The sequence below is a fragment of the Bubalus kerabau genome, chromosome 6 (assembly GCF_029407905.1).
Source record: "Bubalus kerabau isolate K-KA32 ecotype Philippines breed swamp buffalo chromosome 6, PCC_UOA_SB_1v2, whole genome shotgun sequence".
Classification (NCBI taxonomy): Eukaryota; Metazoa; Chordata; class Mammalia; order Artiodactyla; family Bovidae; genus Bubalus; species Bubalus kerabau.
This window is the reverse complement of record NC_073629.1, coordinates 19,711,574-19,728,180: the sequence shown is the minus strand read 5'-3', so window position 1 is coordinate 19,728,180 and position 16,607 is coordinate 19,711,574. Positions and strand designations below refer to the sequence as shown.

At 49.2% G+C, this 16,607-nt stretch overlaps 1 protein-coding gene across 1 annotated transcript; it reads right to left on the bottom strand.

Moving 5' to 3' along the window:
* Positions 1-2,360: 2,360 nt before the first annotated feature.
* Positions 2,361-11,539, bottom strand: THEM5 (thioesterase superfamily member 5). Its single transcript, XM_055586842.1, has 6 exons — positions 11,331-11,539; positions 9,153-9,354; positions 7,781-7,919; positions 3,497-3,607; positions 2,861-2,985; positions 2,361-2,541 (listed from the first exon to the last, which is right to left on the bottom strand). The coding sequence occupies exons 1-6, from the start codon at positions 11,451-11,453 to the stop codon at positions 2,495-2,497; spliced, it is 747 nt and encodes a 248-aa protein (XP_055442817.1). The 5' UTR covers positions 11,454-11,539; the 3' UTR covers positions 2,361-2,494.
* Between the last annotated feature and the right edge of the window lie 5,068 nt (positions 11,540-16,607).

Sequence of the window (16,607 nt, the reverse complement as noted above, 5' to 3'; positions counted from 1 at the left end):
GGTGTTGGAGAAGACTCTTGAGATTGCTTTGGACTGCAAGGAGATCCAACCAGTCCATCCTAAAGGAAATCAACCCTGATATTCATTGGAAGAACTGATGCTGAAGCTCCAATATTTTAGCCACCTGATGCGAAGAGCTGACTCATTGGAAAAGACCCTGATGCTGGGAAAGATTGAAGGCAGGAGGAGAAGGGGATGACAGAAAGTGAGATAGTTGGATGGCATCACCGACTCAATGGACATGATTTTGAGCAAACTCTGGGAGTTGGTGATGGACAGAGAAGCCTGGCGTGCTGCAGTCCATGGGGTCACAAAGAGTTGGACACTAATGAGCGACTGAACAATGACATAGCTGTTCTCACATCAAACCTTTCCTCCCTAGAAATGTGCACCAGCCATATCAGTCTTTTTCCTCCTTTACCATTGTTCTCACCTGATGTGTCTGCCATGGCCCCTTGGTTTTGCCAGCTGCTTCACACCTTTCTTTCACTCCAGGTTGGTGCCACTCCAGAGGCCTGCCTTTCACCAGTATCTGGGCCTTCAGCATGCCTTAGCCCCCATGTATTGGTCAATTGGTCACTGTGGCTTATGCAAATCATTGCCCTTCCTCTAGACCTCTTTCTCCACTGGTGGCCTCCTATCTCACTGAGGAAGTCAAGGTGCTCCTGTCAACTTCTAATCCTTATCTGTACCACCCTCCAACTCCTTCCTTCTGGTCTCAGAGTCATGTTGATGTTCTTCTGCCTCCACTTGTGTCCACTTGTGGACTTTAGAGTTTTAGTACTTGTGGCCCACAGGCTTAGTTGCCCCTCAGCACGTGGGATCTTCCAGGACTAGGGATCAAATCCATGTCCCCTGCATTGGCAGGTGGATTCTCGGTTAAGAATCCCTTGGACCTCCAGGAAAGTCCACCATTTGTGCTCTTGATCTAGCTCTAAGACCAGATGGCTATTCTGCGAGATGACACCTCTCTCCTCAATGCACTTAAATCTCTTTCTTTAAATAACATAATAACATCAACAAAATTCCCAGAAAGACTCATCTCCATTCACTTTGTCATTCCCATTCATTTTTTCATCTACCACAATCTAGATTTTGCTCCTACCTCCTGGCAAAAAAGACCACCACCTTCCTTACTGCCAAGTCCAAAGGCCTCTTTTTAATTCTTATCTGCTTTCTCTTTAGCATTTGATACTACTGATCTAGCGACGGTCCCACCTGTCCTATTCTTAGCCTCCTTAGTGGGTGTTTGATTCTCTGTCCCAGCTTTAAGCCTTAGTGTGGCCACATGTTCTGTCACTGACCCTTTTCCCTGTCCTTCCTTCCTCTCTCATCTTGTTGCTTTCATGCTCTCTGGCTCCTCCTCACTTTCATTCTGCATAATCCACTCCGTGGGATTCCATGTCAGTTTTTATATTGATGAGTTACAGATTGAGTCAGTATGTAATCAATTCTGAGTTCCAAATGATAATATCCAGGGCTCCTGCTGCTGCTTCCCCTATGGTGGAGGTTCCATGGGTACTTCAAGCTCAATTCGTGTGAAGTTGACCTCAGTATCTCCCTCCACCTCACGCCTGCTCCCCTGTATGCCCAGTGATGCCACCTGGAACCATCAAGCCAGAAACTGTACTCTTTGCGATATTTTCATATTTCATCTTCATCGCTTTGAACCATGTTAGGTCCTTACTATTTCTTGTTTGGAGCCCCACAGGGATCTCCTAACCAGTGCTCCCACCTTCAGTCTTGCTGACCTCTTATTGTCACCAGAATTATCTTTCCAAAAAACAAAACTTTCTGCCATGCCCCAGCCCAAACCCTTTAAAGGATGCCTGTTTCCTACAAGACAAAGTTGAAGGTCCACTGCACGGTTTAAGGCACCTTCCATGGCCTGCACCTGCCCTGCCCCCTTCTCTTTCCCTAAACTCCTGCCCACTCAGCACCTTGCTGTTCTCCAAAGTCACTGTGCCTTTGCCCGGACTAGCCCCCTGTTCAGAATATCCTCCTCTTCCCTGCCTGACTGGTGGACACCACTTAACTTTTGAGACTCAGTTCAAGCACAGCTTCCTCTAGAAAACCTCTGATTGCTTTGCTAGAGCAAAGTTGATCTCTCCTCCCTTTGTGTCATAACCGGGGCCTCGGGTTGGGAGGAGCAGACGGGGGTGCTCTGCTCCCCGCCCTGCGCCGTGCATGCTGAGATCAAGGGCCTTGTCTTTCATCACTGTGAGCCTGGCGCCTCACCCAGCGCCTGGCAGGCCTCAGTACACTGCTTCCCTTGGTGCTGAATGGGAAAGTGGGTATGTGGGAGGCCCCGGGAGAATCTTGAGTTTCAACTATAGGAGCATCTTGGACTGAGAACAGGGCTGTGAGACTTTATTTATGCAAGGAAAGCACCCCCCCTCACTTCACCCATTACTTCTTGGGCACCCCTCCCTGCTCTGCAGTGGGTCCCTGGTAGGCAAGGTGGTCGTTGGTAGGCTCTCTGAAGGCACTGTGTCTATTGTCCAGATGAATCCTCTTCCAGCTGCATCTGGAGGAAAGTGCCTGCAAGAGAAGGGTGAGCCAAATGGCAGGGGCCAGGGCATGGATGACAGGAGCCTGACGGGGTACTCAGAGCTTTGGTACCCAGTTACTCAGTACCTGGGTCCTGTCTTGGTGAGACACGCTGGGCCACTCATATACAGGAAAAAAAAGTCCTAATTCGGTTTTTCCTCACTTTGCCTGTGTGTGCAGCAGGTCCCAATCCCACTCTAAAAAGTTGGAGCCCACCTTGTGATTGGATCCTTAGCATTCCCCCTTCTGTTTGTTCCGGGCATAGCGCCAGCAGGACAGGGCCAGGGGCCGGGGCTGAGGTCCTTTTTACCTGAGGCTTTAGCGTAAACTGTCTGCTGATCTCTGCTCTGGGTGACACAGGACAGGTACATCTTCTGGTCCTCGATCTTTTCCACGTTGACGTTCAGCACAGCCAGAGAGCCCAGGGGAATCAAGCTGGGAGAGGAAGTGGCTTAGCCCCCGCTCATGTAAGCCCCTGGGCCCTGCCCCTCAACTCTCTGTCCTCCCCCAAACTTCTCTTCATCTTACCTTGTCTCAAGGACTTAAGTGGCTCCCGGCTCATCTGCCAGCAACCAGAGTTGCATGGCAGAAGTTCTGATCTGGCCAGGGGACCAAGGGACTGTGTGGCTGGGGAAGGAGCATGACAGGTCAGCAACCAGAGTTGCATGGCAGAAGTTCTGATCTGGCCAGGGGACCAAGGGACTGTGTGGCTGGGGAAGGAGCATGACAGGTCTTCTGCACCCCAGCTGCCCCCTCAATGGCCCACACCCCAAAGATCTGTACTTACTTTAAAAAAAAAATCTGATTTTTTTTTTGTTTAATTTTTTGGCCACACCGTGTAGCACGTGGGGTCTTAGTTCTCTGACCAGGGATTGAACCCACACCCTCTGCATTGGAAGTGAGGTGTATTAACCACTTGACTGCCAGGGAAGTACCCCATACTTACTTTTTGAACCTGATGTTGAAATTTACTGTTAATAGCCCCTCTCCAGACAGGTAAGCAGTTTTAGAAAAGGTCTCATCTATCAAGGCTGCCAGGGACCCTCCGTGGGTAAACCTGGGGGAGGGGGCAGGGAGTAAGGCCAGGGACAGAAACCACCACCCCCGCCTCCCCCACTTCCATCTTTCCCCAGGAAAGGAAAGGAAATGGATCTGGATCCTGTCTGATCAAACCAGTCAAAATCAGCTGGTTTTTCTTCCACGTTACTACAGCCTGTGTTAGCAACCACTGATACCATTATTGTATTTCACCAGGAAAAGAACTTTTTTCTGATAGAATGAATGGAAGAAGCTTTTTTATGATTCATCACCTAATTGCTGGTAGCAATTACCGTAGTTTGGAAAGGTGCACTCCTTCAGGGGATGGAAAAATCCCTGAACTTTTGGGCTTTAGTCTCTAAACTGACCTTGGGCAGCTCTCACCTCACCAGTCGCTATGGCCAGTGTTGAGCCCACATTTTCAAGATGGGTAACCATGAAACTTGACCTAGGATCTATTCAGTGATGACAAGATGGACTCCCGAGCGGCGCTGCCTGTGGAAAGCTGAGAGCCAGCTTCAGCAGATGCTGCAAACACTTGCTTTATTTAAAGGGTGCAAATTCTTGTTCTCACTTGTGTAACCTGACTTTCTTCATGCCAAAGCTCCATTGCTGGTTAAGTTGGGGAAAATAGAGAGGCACCGAGTTTTAGAAAGCGCATAACTCAAAAGAGATTCCAGTTTCTGGCTTTCAACAGTGTGACCCCGATTCTCCAAAGACCAGGTGAACTTCCCTGCTGTGCTATCACGGGTCACCATGCTGTGCCTGCCACCAGCAGGCTTCCCACACCCCTGCTTCTGCTCCCTTTGGTGGAAAATACTGGGGGCCATGCAACCACACCCGCCTGGTTTGACTCCTTGCTCCACCTTCACTACCTGTTTGATCTTGTGTAAGTTGCTAAACCTTTCTGAGTCTTGGTTTTCTCACTGTGAGTTGTGAATAAAAATAATTTGTGTCCCATCAAATCAAATGAGGTAATGTTTTTAAAACTTTACATATGCCTCTAACCAGTTCCCTTCCCACATGGCTTGAAATAGGGGAAGAGTTGTAGCCAAAGAACAGTAAGCCTGCTCTTCCCTCTTTGTTCAGGGCCCAGGACCCAGTGGCAAGTGTGAAGATGCTTCAGGGTAGCTCTTGGTCAGTTATTCTACCCTGCCTCATTGCCTTGGGGCTGGACGGGTACTTGTAAGATAATAGAATATGTATATATGCTGTGCTTAGTTACTTAGTCATGCCAGACTCTTTGCGACCCCATGGACTGTAGCCCACCAGGCTCCTCTGTTCATGGGGATTCTCCAGGCAAGAATACTGGAGTGAGTTGCCGTGCCCTCCTCCAGGGGATCTTCCCAACCCAGGGATTAAACCCAGGTCTACTGCTTTGCAGGCAGATTCTTTTAAGGGAAGCCCAGGAATACTGGAGTGGGTAGCCTATGCCTTCTCCAGGGGATCTTGGTCTTTGCCCCTGGCTCCTGGCACAGAGCTCCTGAAACCCTCATAATTTCCTGTGTGATAGGAATGTTTCTTGTTCTAACAAGGTGACTCTGGGTGGGCTCCTGGTTGAGGGCTGTTTACCAGAAAGACCAAGCCATGATTGCTGTTGCTACTGCTAAGTCGCATAGACGGCAGCCCATGAGGCTCCTCTGTCCCTGGGATTCTCCAGGAAAGAATACTGGAGTGGGTTGCCATTTCCTTCTCCAATGCATGCATGCATGCTAAGTCGCTTCAGTCGTGTCCAACTCTGTGCGACCCTATGGACAGCAGCCCCCAGGCTCCTCTGTCCACAGGATTCTCTAGGCAAGAATACTGGAGTAGGTTGCCATTTAGAAGCTTGGAATTTTCAGTCCAGCCGCAACAACCTCTAGTTCTGTTGAGAAGGGAGAAGGGCTAAAAATGAAGTTAATGATGGATCATGCCTATGTGTTGAAGCCTCCGTAAGAATTCCAGTTAGTATGGGTTGGCGAACACATCCACACTAGGAGGGTAATGCACCACAGCGCCACAAGGACAGAAGCTCTTGCACTCAGGATGTGTTCCCAGACCTTCTCTTACAGACTTCTTCCATCTGGATGTTCATCCTTTGGTGGTGGTTTAGTTGCTCTGTTGTGTCTGACTCTTTGTGACCCCATGGACTGTAGCCCGCTAGGCTCCTCTGTCCACAGGATTTTCCAGGCAAGTATACTGGAGTGGATTGCCATTTCCTTCTCCAGGGGATCTTCCCCACCCAGGGATTGAACCTGGGTCTCCTGTACTGCAGGCAGATTCTTTACTGACTGAGCTACTAAGGAAGCTTGTTCATCCTTTACAGTATCTTTAATAAACTGGTAAACATAAGTAAGTGTTTCTTTGAGTTCTGTGAATGGTTCTAGTAAATTCATCCAACCAGAGGAAAGGGTACTGGGAACCATCAGTTACTGCCAGATCAGAAATTGTGGGTAACCTGTGCACCTACACTAGCCATTGGCATCTAAAGAAGGGTGGAAGCAGTCTTGTGGGACTGAGCCTTTAACCTGGGGGGTCTGACACTGTCTCCAGGTAGACAGTGTCAGAATGGAGTTCTATTGTAGGCTCCCCACCCAGTTGGTGTCACAGAGAATTTCTTGGTGTTGGGGGAGCTTCCAGCCATTTGGTGACTGAAGTGTCAGAAGTGAAGTGTTTTGTGTGAGAGTGAAAGAGGCTCACAGGAAAGAAAGACAGCAGGAAGTACAAGATTTTTTTCTTACGCAGGGAGATAGACTGACCTGGGTGTTTCTAATTCAGTGCTGACCCCATCTTGGATCCCCTCAATCTTCTAGCCTCAGTGTCGAGTGGTCCTCTTCTGCCTTTCCAGCCCCACCTCCATGAGCCCCTAAATAAAAGGCCACATTCCACCCTATCCCTGCCCCTTTGGGGGGTTTTCCTCTTCATAAGGGAGGGGACCCGTGGCCTGGGTAGAGCTCTGACCTAGTCCCCCAGTGTCTGCACACACTCGTGTGGAAGTCCCCATGGAAGATACCTTCAGGATGGCCAAGGTGACGAAAGGGATGCAGTCGGAATCCGTTGCCTGCAGAGGTGCTGACATCTAATAATCTCTTTGAATTCTGTTTAACTGCAACTCAGTCTCTCTCAGGTCTTGGGACCCTTACATTTCTCCTTCCCTCCCCTCTCTCCTCTCCCTTGCAAGAATTCTGACTCCACAGTTAGCCTTCAGTGACTGTCTAAAGCAGGAACAGGGATCAAGAAGGCAGACAAACGTGGACCTGGTGACCCAGTGTCCTTAAGCAAGAGGCTCAGGGCCCATCTGAATGTGTATTTATGTCCAGCGTGAATGTATTTACGTCCAGTGTGAGTTCTTTCCTGGGTCTCTTCCCAGTTTGAGGCAGTGGAGTACAGAAGAAGCGATGGATTTGGAGTCCCGCCTCCTGGGTTAGAGTCCTGGATCTGACCTTAACTGCCTGTGCTACCTTGGGCAAGATCACTTACCTCTGTGCATCTCAGTTTGCCCACTGGGCAAAGGTGAAGTTCGGAGAGATAGCCTGATAGCTGTATTGTGCCTTATGGTTTATGAGTACATAAACCATACATATAAGTACATATGAGTACATAAACAGAGGCCCTTCATATCTCTTAGCTGTTCTGGGAGGTAGATATTACTGCCCCAAGATTTAGGTAAGGAGACTGAAGTGCATGCATGCTAAGTCATTTCAGTCATGTCCAACTCTTTGTGACCCCATGGACTGTAGCCCACCAGGCTCCTCTGTCCATGGGATTTTCCAGGCAAGAAACTGGAGTGGGTTGCCATTGCCTTTTCCAGGAGACTGAAGGCCAGGAGACAGAGGTTAAATTGCTTGCTTGGGGTCTTCATACAAGCAGTGGCAGAGCAGGACTGGAAGCCTGGCCCTTAACTCCAGATCTTGTCATCTTCTGAGTCCACTACATCCCTCTCAGAGTGGCTTCTAAGGCCCCTTCTTACTGAAAAATTCCCAGGCCTGGAATAAGGAGACTGTCTCTTATCTGCCCAATGGGGACTGAACCAGATGACAGAATATCCTTCCACATCTGACACTGCAAGACTGAAGCCCAGTGCCTCCCACTCTCCACCCACCTCCCTAGACAGAGGTACAGAGCCCAGAGGCTGGCCGAGCCCAATGCACCCCCGTGGCCAAGCCCAGGGAGCAGCCAAAGATGTCCCCCCCGGGTTAGCCCATTATCTTACCCTGGAACTCCCTCCAGGTAGGGGCCCGGTTGGAAAAGACAGACGGACTTCTTCTCGGATGGTTGGAAAAAGATGACATACTCGTAGCCTTGTCCTTCCCTCTCAATACACCTGGTGAAGAGGCGCCAGTCACTCTTGTCTGGGGAGAGATGGGCAGTGACACAGCTGAAGGAGGGAGTGTGTGAGGCCATGGGGGCCAGTCAGGAGGCGGGGTCAGTCATTCAGCAGCAGAGATGGAGCTGGCCTCTGGCACACCATTGAGGAGAGAACCAGAGGACACGCGGGCTCTGCTATTGGGGAATCTTCAACTGGAGAGTGAGGCTCTGACCTGTCTTCAAGGTCTTCGGTCTGAGGGGACACAGCCCTGTCCTCTGGGAGCCCTGAATCTTGAGGAAGAAACACTCATGAGCTTCCCTGGCTGAGAGTAGATGTAGGGTCAGAGACAAGTCAGACTTTAAGAGACCTTAAACATTGAGATGGTGATGGACAGGGAGGCCTGGCATGCTGCGATTCATGGGGTTGCAAAGAGTTGGACACGACTGAGCGACTGAGCTGAGCTGAACTGAAACCTTGAAAATTAAAATGTAAGGCATTTAATTCACATGTAGTTCAAAATAAAAATACAGAACAGAAAAATAAGTGGATATGAATCCCCCAAAGTTCTGACTTTTTTTTTTCCCCTCAAGGCAACTATAGGAACCATATCCTTCTTGGATGAAAACCAAAGTCTTCAAAAATTTTTGATGCAACTTTGTTTTTTCCATAAACTGAATGGACCATCCAGTCGGCACTTGGTTGGAAGAACACTTATATGAGTGAGAGAGACATGTTAACCCGTCCAAGTCCATGCACACGCAGACAGATCAAAGTGGAAAGCTCTATTGCTCTGACCTGTGGGTGTTTCAGGAGTCTCTGGGCCTAGCAGAACAGGGATGGTGTGGAAGGTCTGCAGCGGGCAAGGGGGAATCCTCAGACCTTTGTGGGGTGGGGAGGAGGACTTGGGATAAGGCTTGACAGTAAGGCAAACATCCCTGGTGAGAAGGGAGATGGGTGGAGGGCTGAGGCAGCAGTTCTCCGGTGGGTGCACTCTGGGCTGAGAGCACAGGTGGTTGCTAGGGTGCTCTCATCCCCCAGGAGGAGGGGAGGAGGGGAGGAGGGGGCAGGGGCTGAGAGGATGCTTTCCTCATCCATGTGCCTGGGGCTGCATCATGAGAGGTGGACTTGTCAGAAAGAACTTCCGGCTGAGAACTGGCAGAGAGCTTGTGAATTTCCTCCCCAAAAGTCTCTGGCTGTGGGAAAAGGGGCTGGCTGAACTGATTCCAGTGGGCTGGGGCATGTGCCTGCCAAGGGCTGCTCTCAGGCCAGGCCTTACCTGAGTTAGCTGATAAGTTTAGTGGGAGCTTGAACCTCTGGATGTGGTCTCTGTTGGATCTGAAGGAAGGCACTCTGACCCAGCCATCGGTCTTGGTCTTCTCCAGAAATTCATCATACAGGCTCAGCATGTCTGGACCCCAGCTGGCATTGGGGAGGGCGTAATTCTTACTCTTTGTCATCTCCTGACAGAATCTTGAGACCTGGGCAGGAAAGATTGGGGAGACTAGATGGCTTTCTGGAAGGTGGGCTGTGGTTTGGGCTGTGGGACCTGTACGTAATGTAACCCAGCTCCTGGGTTCTTGGGCTTCTCAATCCCTTCTGTCAGTATTGAGGGAAATGGCCCCTGGGGACTCCTGAGAGTGACCAGGCAAGGGAAAAAGTGAAAATCACTCAGTCATGTCCGACTCTTTGTGACCCCATGTCCATGGAATTCTCCAAGCCAGAATACTGGAGTGGGTAACCTTTCCCTTCTCCAGGGGATCTTCCCAACTCAGGGATCAAACCCAGGTCTCCCACATTGTAGGCAGATTCTTTACCAGCTGAGTCACAAGGGAAGCCCACGAATACTGGAGTGGGTAGCCTATCCCTTCTCCAGTGGATCTTCCCGACCTAGGAATTGAACCTGGGTCTCCTGCATTGCAGTTGGATTCTTTACCAACTGAGCTATCAGGCTAGGGGACACTAATGTGCAAAGGAAGGGAAGGAAAGGCATTGGGGCTGACAATTAGAGGCAGCAGCTGTTTGATGGTGCAGTATAACTGCCCTGTTTTAAAACCTGAGAAGGGACTTCCCTGCTGGTCCAGTGATTAAGAATCCACCTTGCAATGGAGGGGTTGAAGGTTCAATCCCTGGTCAGGGAACTAAAATCCCACATGCTGAGGAGCAACTAAGCCTGTGTGCCACAGTACTGAGCCTGCACCACAATTAGAGAGTTGGAGTGCCAGAATGAAAGATCCTGCATGTTGCAAAGAAGATCCCATGTGCCGCAACTAACACCCAACACAGCCAAACAAGAACAAAAATGAAAACCACCTGGAGCTGTTCTTTGAGGCTGAGAATGGCTAGTACTAGTCCCACTGCACAGATGGGAAAACTGAGGAAATATGGCTAAGGTTGCCAAACTTATGAGCCTGTGAGCTGACGGTTGGCCTAGAGCTCTTTCTGTGTGTGCTAAGTTGCTTCAGTTGTGTCGACTCTTTGCAACACCATGGACCGCAGCCCGCCAGGCTCCTCTGTCCACGGAATTCTCCAGGCAAGAATACTGGGGTGGGTTGCTGTGCCTTCCTCCAGGGGGTCTTCCTAACCCAGGGATCGAACCTGTGTCTTTTTTGTCTCCTGCATGGCGGGTGGATTCTTTACCAATAATGCCACCTGGAAAGCTCAGAGCTCATTCTGAGCAACTGTCTACCTCAGGGGGTGGAGGGGGGGGCAGTGGGAGTGGGACCACAGGTGAGGACCATCATTACTCACCTCAGGGGCTACTTTGGCTCTGTCCACAGCTGTCCTCACCCTGAAGTGAGTAACAACGGGGAAGTGGGGAGTGGGGGCTCTTCTGAAACATGTTTTGGGTACCCGCAGTGGTGCGGTACCTTCCATGGGATGAAGAGGAGTCCTCTGTGGCACCAGATGCTCATGCATCAACTGCAACCATGGGCAACAGACCAGCTGTTTGCTAAGGCCACACACAGCATCCATCATCTGGGGATGTCCCAACAGTCTGAGCCCCGTAGGAGGAAAGTGATTGGTGGCCACACAAGATTCAGATCAGGAGGAAAGTGACCTGGTGTCTTAGTTTGGGATCTGGGCTACTTGGTTTCTTTTGCCAGATCAAATAGCTCCCAACAGGCTGCTCACCTGCCCTGGCCATGATCTAGGAAGAGGAGATTTGGGTTGGTCCCCATGGTGGCTCAGATGGCAAAGAGCCCACCTGCAATGAAGAAGACTTGGGTTTGATCCTTGGGTCGGGAGGATCCTTGGAGAAGGAAATGGCAGCTTGCTCCAGTTTTCTTGCCTGAAGAGTCCCATAGACAGAGGAGCCTGGCGGGCTACAGCCCATGGGGTTACAAAGAATCACGGCTTAGCGACGGAACAACAACAACAACAACAAAAACAACAACGACTATATCCTTGGGCTCCAGAAGGGCTGTGCATTTGGTTGAATTGAGAACTCACTCACCAGGGACTCCGTGGAGGATCCGAAGGCTGAGGCAGGGTAGAATCTGGGCAGGAGGTGGGTGGCACCAGGAAGAGTTCCATGGTGACCAAGTATCAGTACCGCCTGGAAGCCTCTCCGTAGCATGACTGAACGCTGAGCTGCAGGGCTGTAGCAGCGAGGCCAGTGAATGCTCTCCAGCTGCTTCTTGGTGCTGTCGGGGCAACTGCCTCTCAGACAAGCCTCCCTCCTGTCTCGGGCTTTTATTAACAAGCTTCCACCACAGATGACTAGGCAAGGCTGGGCTCGTTTGATGCAACATCCACAGATGCTTGGGGCTTCTAGCTGGTGCAGAGCCCCATCCAGCCCTTGGGGAGAGGCAGGTGCTGCTTGGGCGTGAATGCAGAGCAGGACTGGCCTCAGTTCAGAAATATTTCAACTGAGGAGCAAAAGAGTACTTAATGAAAATAGTATAGTGTATATGAAACTTCAGAGAGTTGCCCTGGAGCTTTTCTGGGAAGAACCCAATAATACCCCAGAAAGGAAAGGGAGGTCTGATCCTTGATTGGAGGTTGTTGATGGAGAATCTGTGTATGTTGGTGGAGTTTTGGCAGCAGGCAGTTTTGGGAGTGAGATGGGGAGCAGGGCAGCAGAGGTTTTGTCAAAAACAAGTCTAGGAAAGAGCCAGCTTTGAGTGGGGTGGGGAAGATGTGCTCAGTCTGCAAGGGTGTGAACTCTTTCTGGTGATGGTATTTTTTCTACTGAATTAAAACTGCCAATTTTCCACTAAAAGTCCCAGAATTTAATTCACCAGAATAAACATGGAAATTTAAAGATTTTATCCCACCTTCTGTAGTTAGCTGCCCTAGAAGACTAGAATATAAGTATTTTCCTTACTCTTGTCAAGGTTTGGAATGAAACTTCTTCAAGGACTGGGGGAACTCAGTTTTTTGATTGATTCAGTCTCTGGGTCTAATCATAAATATTTGAACCAGTTGCCAATATTTAAAAACAAGGAGTTTCATAGAGAGCAGAAGGCCTCAGACCTCCAGATAAGTGGAAAGATCTGGCAACAGGGCATCTTCATTCCTGTGTGCCCTTTGGCTTGCCCCAGGCCTCGGCGATCCTGAACATTCCTTCATTCCGTCTGCCAGCCTCTATGTTCAGTTCAGTTCAGTTCAGTTGCTCAGTCATGTCTGACTCTTTGAGACCCCCATGAACTGCAGCACGCCAAGCTTCCCTGTCCATCACCAATTCCCAGAGCTTACTCAAACTCATGTTCATTGAGTCGATGATTCCATCCAACCATTTTATCCTCTGTCATCCCCTTCTCCTCCCGCCTTCAATCTTTCCCTGCATCTGGGTCTTTTCCAGTGAGTCAGTTCTTTGCATCAGGTGGTCAAAATATTGGAATTTCAGCTTCAGCATCAGTCCTTCCAATGAATATTCACATTGATTTCCTTCAGGATTGCCTGGTTTGATCTCCCTGCAGTCCAAGGGACTCTCATGAGTCTTCTCCAAAACCACAGTTCAAAAACATCAATTCTTCAGCACTTGGCTTTCTTTGTGGTCCAACTCTCACATCCATACATGACTACTGGAAAAACGACCAACCTAGACAGCGTATTGAAAAGCAGAGACATTACTTTGCCAACAAAGTTCCATCAAAGCTGCCAGCAGCTTTGCAAGTATGTGCAATACTTGATTTGGAATATGACACTTGAGCAGGAGACAGGAGAGAAAAGAAGAATCTTAGAAAGGGTAGATGGGGGACTTCCCTGGTGTCCCATGGCTAGGACTCCATGCTCCCGATGCAGGGGGACTGGGTTCAATCCCTTGCCAGGGAACCAGATCCCACATGCTGCAACTAAGACCTGGAGGAACCAAATAAATACTTAAAAAAAAAAAAACAAAAAACATAGACAGACTGAAGAGGAGGCAGAGGAAAAGAGAGCAGGGAGGAGAAGGATTCATGGGGGAGGGGGCAGTGTTGGATGCTGGGAGCTGATCCCAGGAATGTTGCCCTGGGAGAAGAAGGCAGGGGCTGTCGTCCCAAGAAGAATCAGTAGCTGAATCTGGGAAAGGAAATCCTTGTTTCATTGCCTGGGTTCACTGTCTGGTTCCTGACACAGAGCTCCTAAATCCCTTGAAATTTCCTGGGTGATAGGAGGATCTTTTGTTTTGATGAGGTGACTCTGAGTGGGCTCCAGAGAGCCTCAGGATGGGGGCTGGTTACCGGAAAGATGAAGCCTTGGTTAGAAGCTTGGAATTTTCAGTCTCACCTCCCATCTTTCAGGAAGGGGAAGAGGTTGGAGACTTAGTTTATGATTCATCATCCTTATGTGATGAAAGTGAAAGTTGCTCAGTCGCATCTGACTCTTTGTGGCCCCATAGACTATACAGCCCATGGAATTCTCCAGGCCAGAATACTGGAGTGGGTAGCTATTCCCTTATCCATGGGATCTTCCCAACCCAGGGATCGAACCCAGGTCTCCCTCATTGCAGGTGGATTCTTTACCAGTTAAGAAGCCTCCATAAAAACTCCAGAAGTGTAGGGTTTGGAGAGCTTCCAGGTTGGCACATTCCAACTTCTATGATCAGTTCAGTTCAGTTGCTCAGCTGTGTCTAACTCTTTGCAGGATCCTTCCAAATCTTGCTCTACATATCTCTTCATCTGACTGTTCATCTATATCTTTCATAATACCCTTTAATAAATCATAAGCCAATAAATGTAAAACTGTTTCTGAATTTGATTAACTGTTCTAGCCAATGATCAAATCTAAGGAGAGGAGTGGTCATGGGAAGATCTGATTTGTAGCCGAGTCTGACAGAAGTTGTGAGTAACATGGTGACCAGCATTTGAGGTGGGGCACAGTCTTGTGGGACTGAACCTTTAACCTGTGGGGTCTGTGCTAACTTTGGTTAGTGTCAGAATTAAATTATGGAGCATCTATCTGGTGTCATAGAGAATTGCTTGGTGAGGAGGAAAACCCCACACATCGGACATTAGAGTGTGTGTGTGAGAGCAAGGGGAGTGTGTGTGTGTGGGCAAAGGGAAAACACAGGAAATTCTTCCTATAAGCACCCTCTTACTTTAGTTGTTTTGCAGCTTTTGATTAAATTAACTTTCAAAACCTGACATCGCTATGATTATGTAAATTTTGTTCTCAGCCTTGCCATATGCTATAGTTCCATTTTCTTTCTTGTGTAAGGTTTATTTTCTGTGAATTGATCATTTCCAAGGTTCAACTAGACAGTGTGGTCCAGGGGAATACAGGGAATCTGAAGGACAGCGGTTGAGATGCTTAGCCTTCATTTCCCAGCTGAGAGGGAGGAGAGAGAAAATTAAAAAAAAAAAAATGAAGATCTGGCAATGGCTGTGATATTTAAGAGAAGATATAATGAGATCAAGGGTATGACAGATGGAGAGTAACTAGAAAGAAAGATATCTGAGGAGAATATCTGTGGTGATGGCAAAATTGTACATGAGGTGTTGAATTCTGATGGCTCGTGTAGGATGGAGGGTGTTGTTGTCCAAGGCCATCTAGGAAGAGAAAAATTAAGATTGTGGAGAAAGAACTCTTCTCCTCCCTTTGAACTCCTTTCCCACTATTTCATACATTTTGTGGATTCTTTCTGCTACACAGAGCACTTCCCACACGTGGGCTTGGAATTCAGCTATCCAGCGAGGTGGAAAGGTGCTTGGCTAGTGCCTTGAACGTGGGGTCTGGCCACAGCCCTTCTTCTGTGTGAACTCAGCTCAGAGAACAAAGAACACTCAGTGCAGAGAAAAAGCTTTTCTCCAGACCTGGAGTCTCAGGATAAGCAATTAGAAAACAGAGGGAAGTCAGTGAAGGTTCAGCATAATTCAGAACTCCTGTTGGATTCTTATTTAGCTTGCTGTCTGCCTCCTGCATTTCCTGTTTGGGATCTTATAGACTGAGCGACTTCACTTTCACTTTTCACTTTCATGCATTGGAGAAGGAAATGGCAACCCACTCCAGTATTCTTGCCTGGAGAATCCCAGGGACAGAGGAGCCTAGTGGGCTGCCCTCTATGGGGTCGCACAGAGTCGGACACGACTGAGGCGACTTAGCAGCAGCAGCAGCAGCAGCAGCAGCAGGGGAATGTTGAGTTTGGAGGCTTTTCTGACTGAGATATGACATGTCCCCAGAAGCATAGAGGAGGCCTGATCTTTGCACAGAAGAAGCAGCTATGATGTGCCAGTAAGTGGTAAGGGATTAACACCTCTTAGCAGGGAGGAGCAGAGAAGGCAATGGCACCCCACTCCAGTACTTTTGCCTGGAAAATCTCATGGATGGAGGAGCCTGGTAGGCTGCAGTCCATGGGGTCACTAAAAGTCAGCTATGACTGAGTGTCTTCACTTTCACTTTTCACTTTCATGCATTGGAGAAGGAAATGGCAACCCACTCCAGTGTTCTTGCCTGGAGAATCCCAGGGACGGGGGAGCCTGGTAGGCTCCCGTCTATGGGGTTGCACAGAGTCGGACATGACTGAAGTGACTTTGCAGCAGCAGCAGCAGGGAGGAGAGGGGCTTGCTGGGTAGCTCAGCTGATAAAGAATCTGCCTGCTATACAGGAGACCCCAGTTTGATCCCTGGGTTTTGAAGTTCCTCTGGAGAAGGGAATGGCTACCCAGTCCAGTATTCTTGGGCTTCCCTGGTGGCTCAGCCAGTAAAGAATCTGCCTGCAATGTGGGAGACCTGGATTCGATCCCTGGGTTGTGAAGATCCCCTGGAGAAGGGAATGGCGACCGACTCCAGTATTCTTGCCTGGAAAATCCCACGGACAGAGGAGCCTAGTAGGCTACAGTCAATGGGGTTGCAAAGAGTTGGACATGACTGAGTGACTAAGAACAGCATAGCAGGGAGGAGAACTATAATTAGCATTTGCTAGCTTCTGTTGTGGAGAAGGCAATGGCACCCCGCTCCAGTACTCTTGCCTGGAAAATCCCATGGATGGAGGAGCCTGGTAGGCTGCAGTCCATGGGGTCGCTAGGAGTCAGACACTACTGAGCGACTTCACTTTCACTTTCATGCATTGGAGAAGGAAATGGCAACCCACTCCAGTGTTCTTGCCTGGAGAATCCCAGGGACAGGGGAGCCTGGTGGGCTGCCGTCGATGGGGTCGCACGGAGACAGACACGACTGAAGTGATTTAGCAGCAGCTTAGCAGCAGCTTCTGTTGTATAAATGAAACTGGAAAATACTATCAATTAGAGTTCCCCTCCCATTTGGAAAACTCAGCAGTGGCCACAGACCTGGAAAAGGACAGTTTTCAC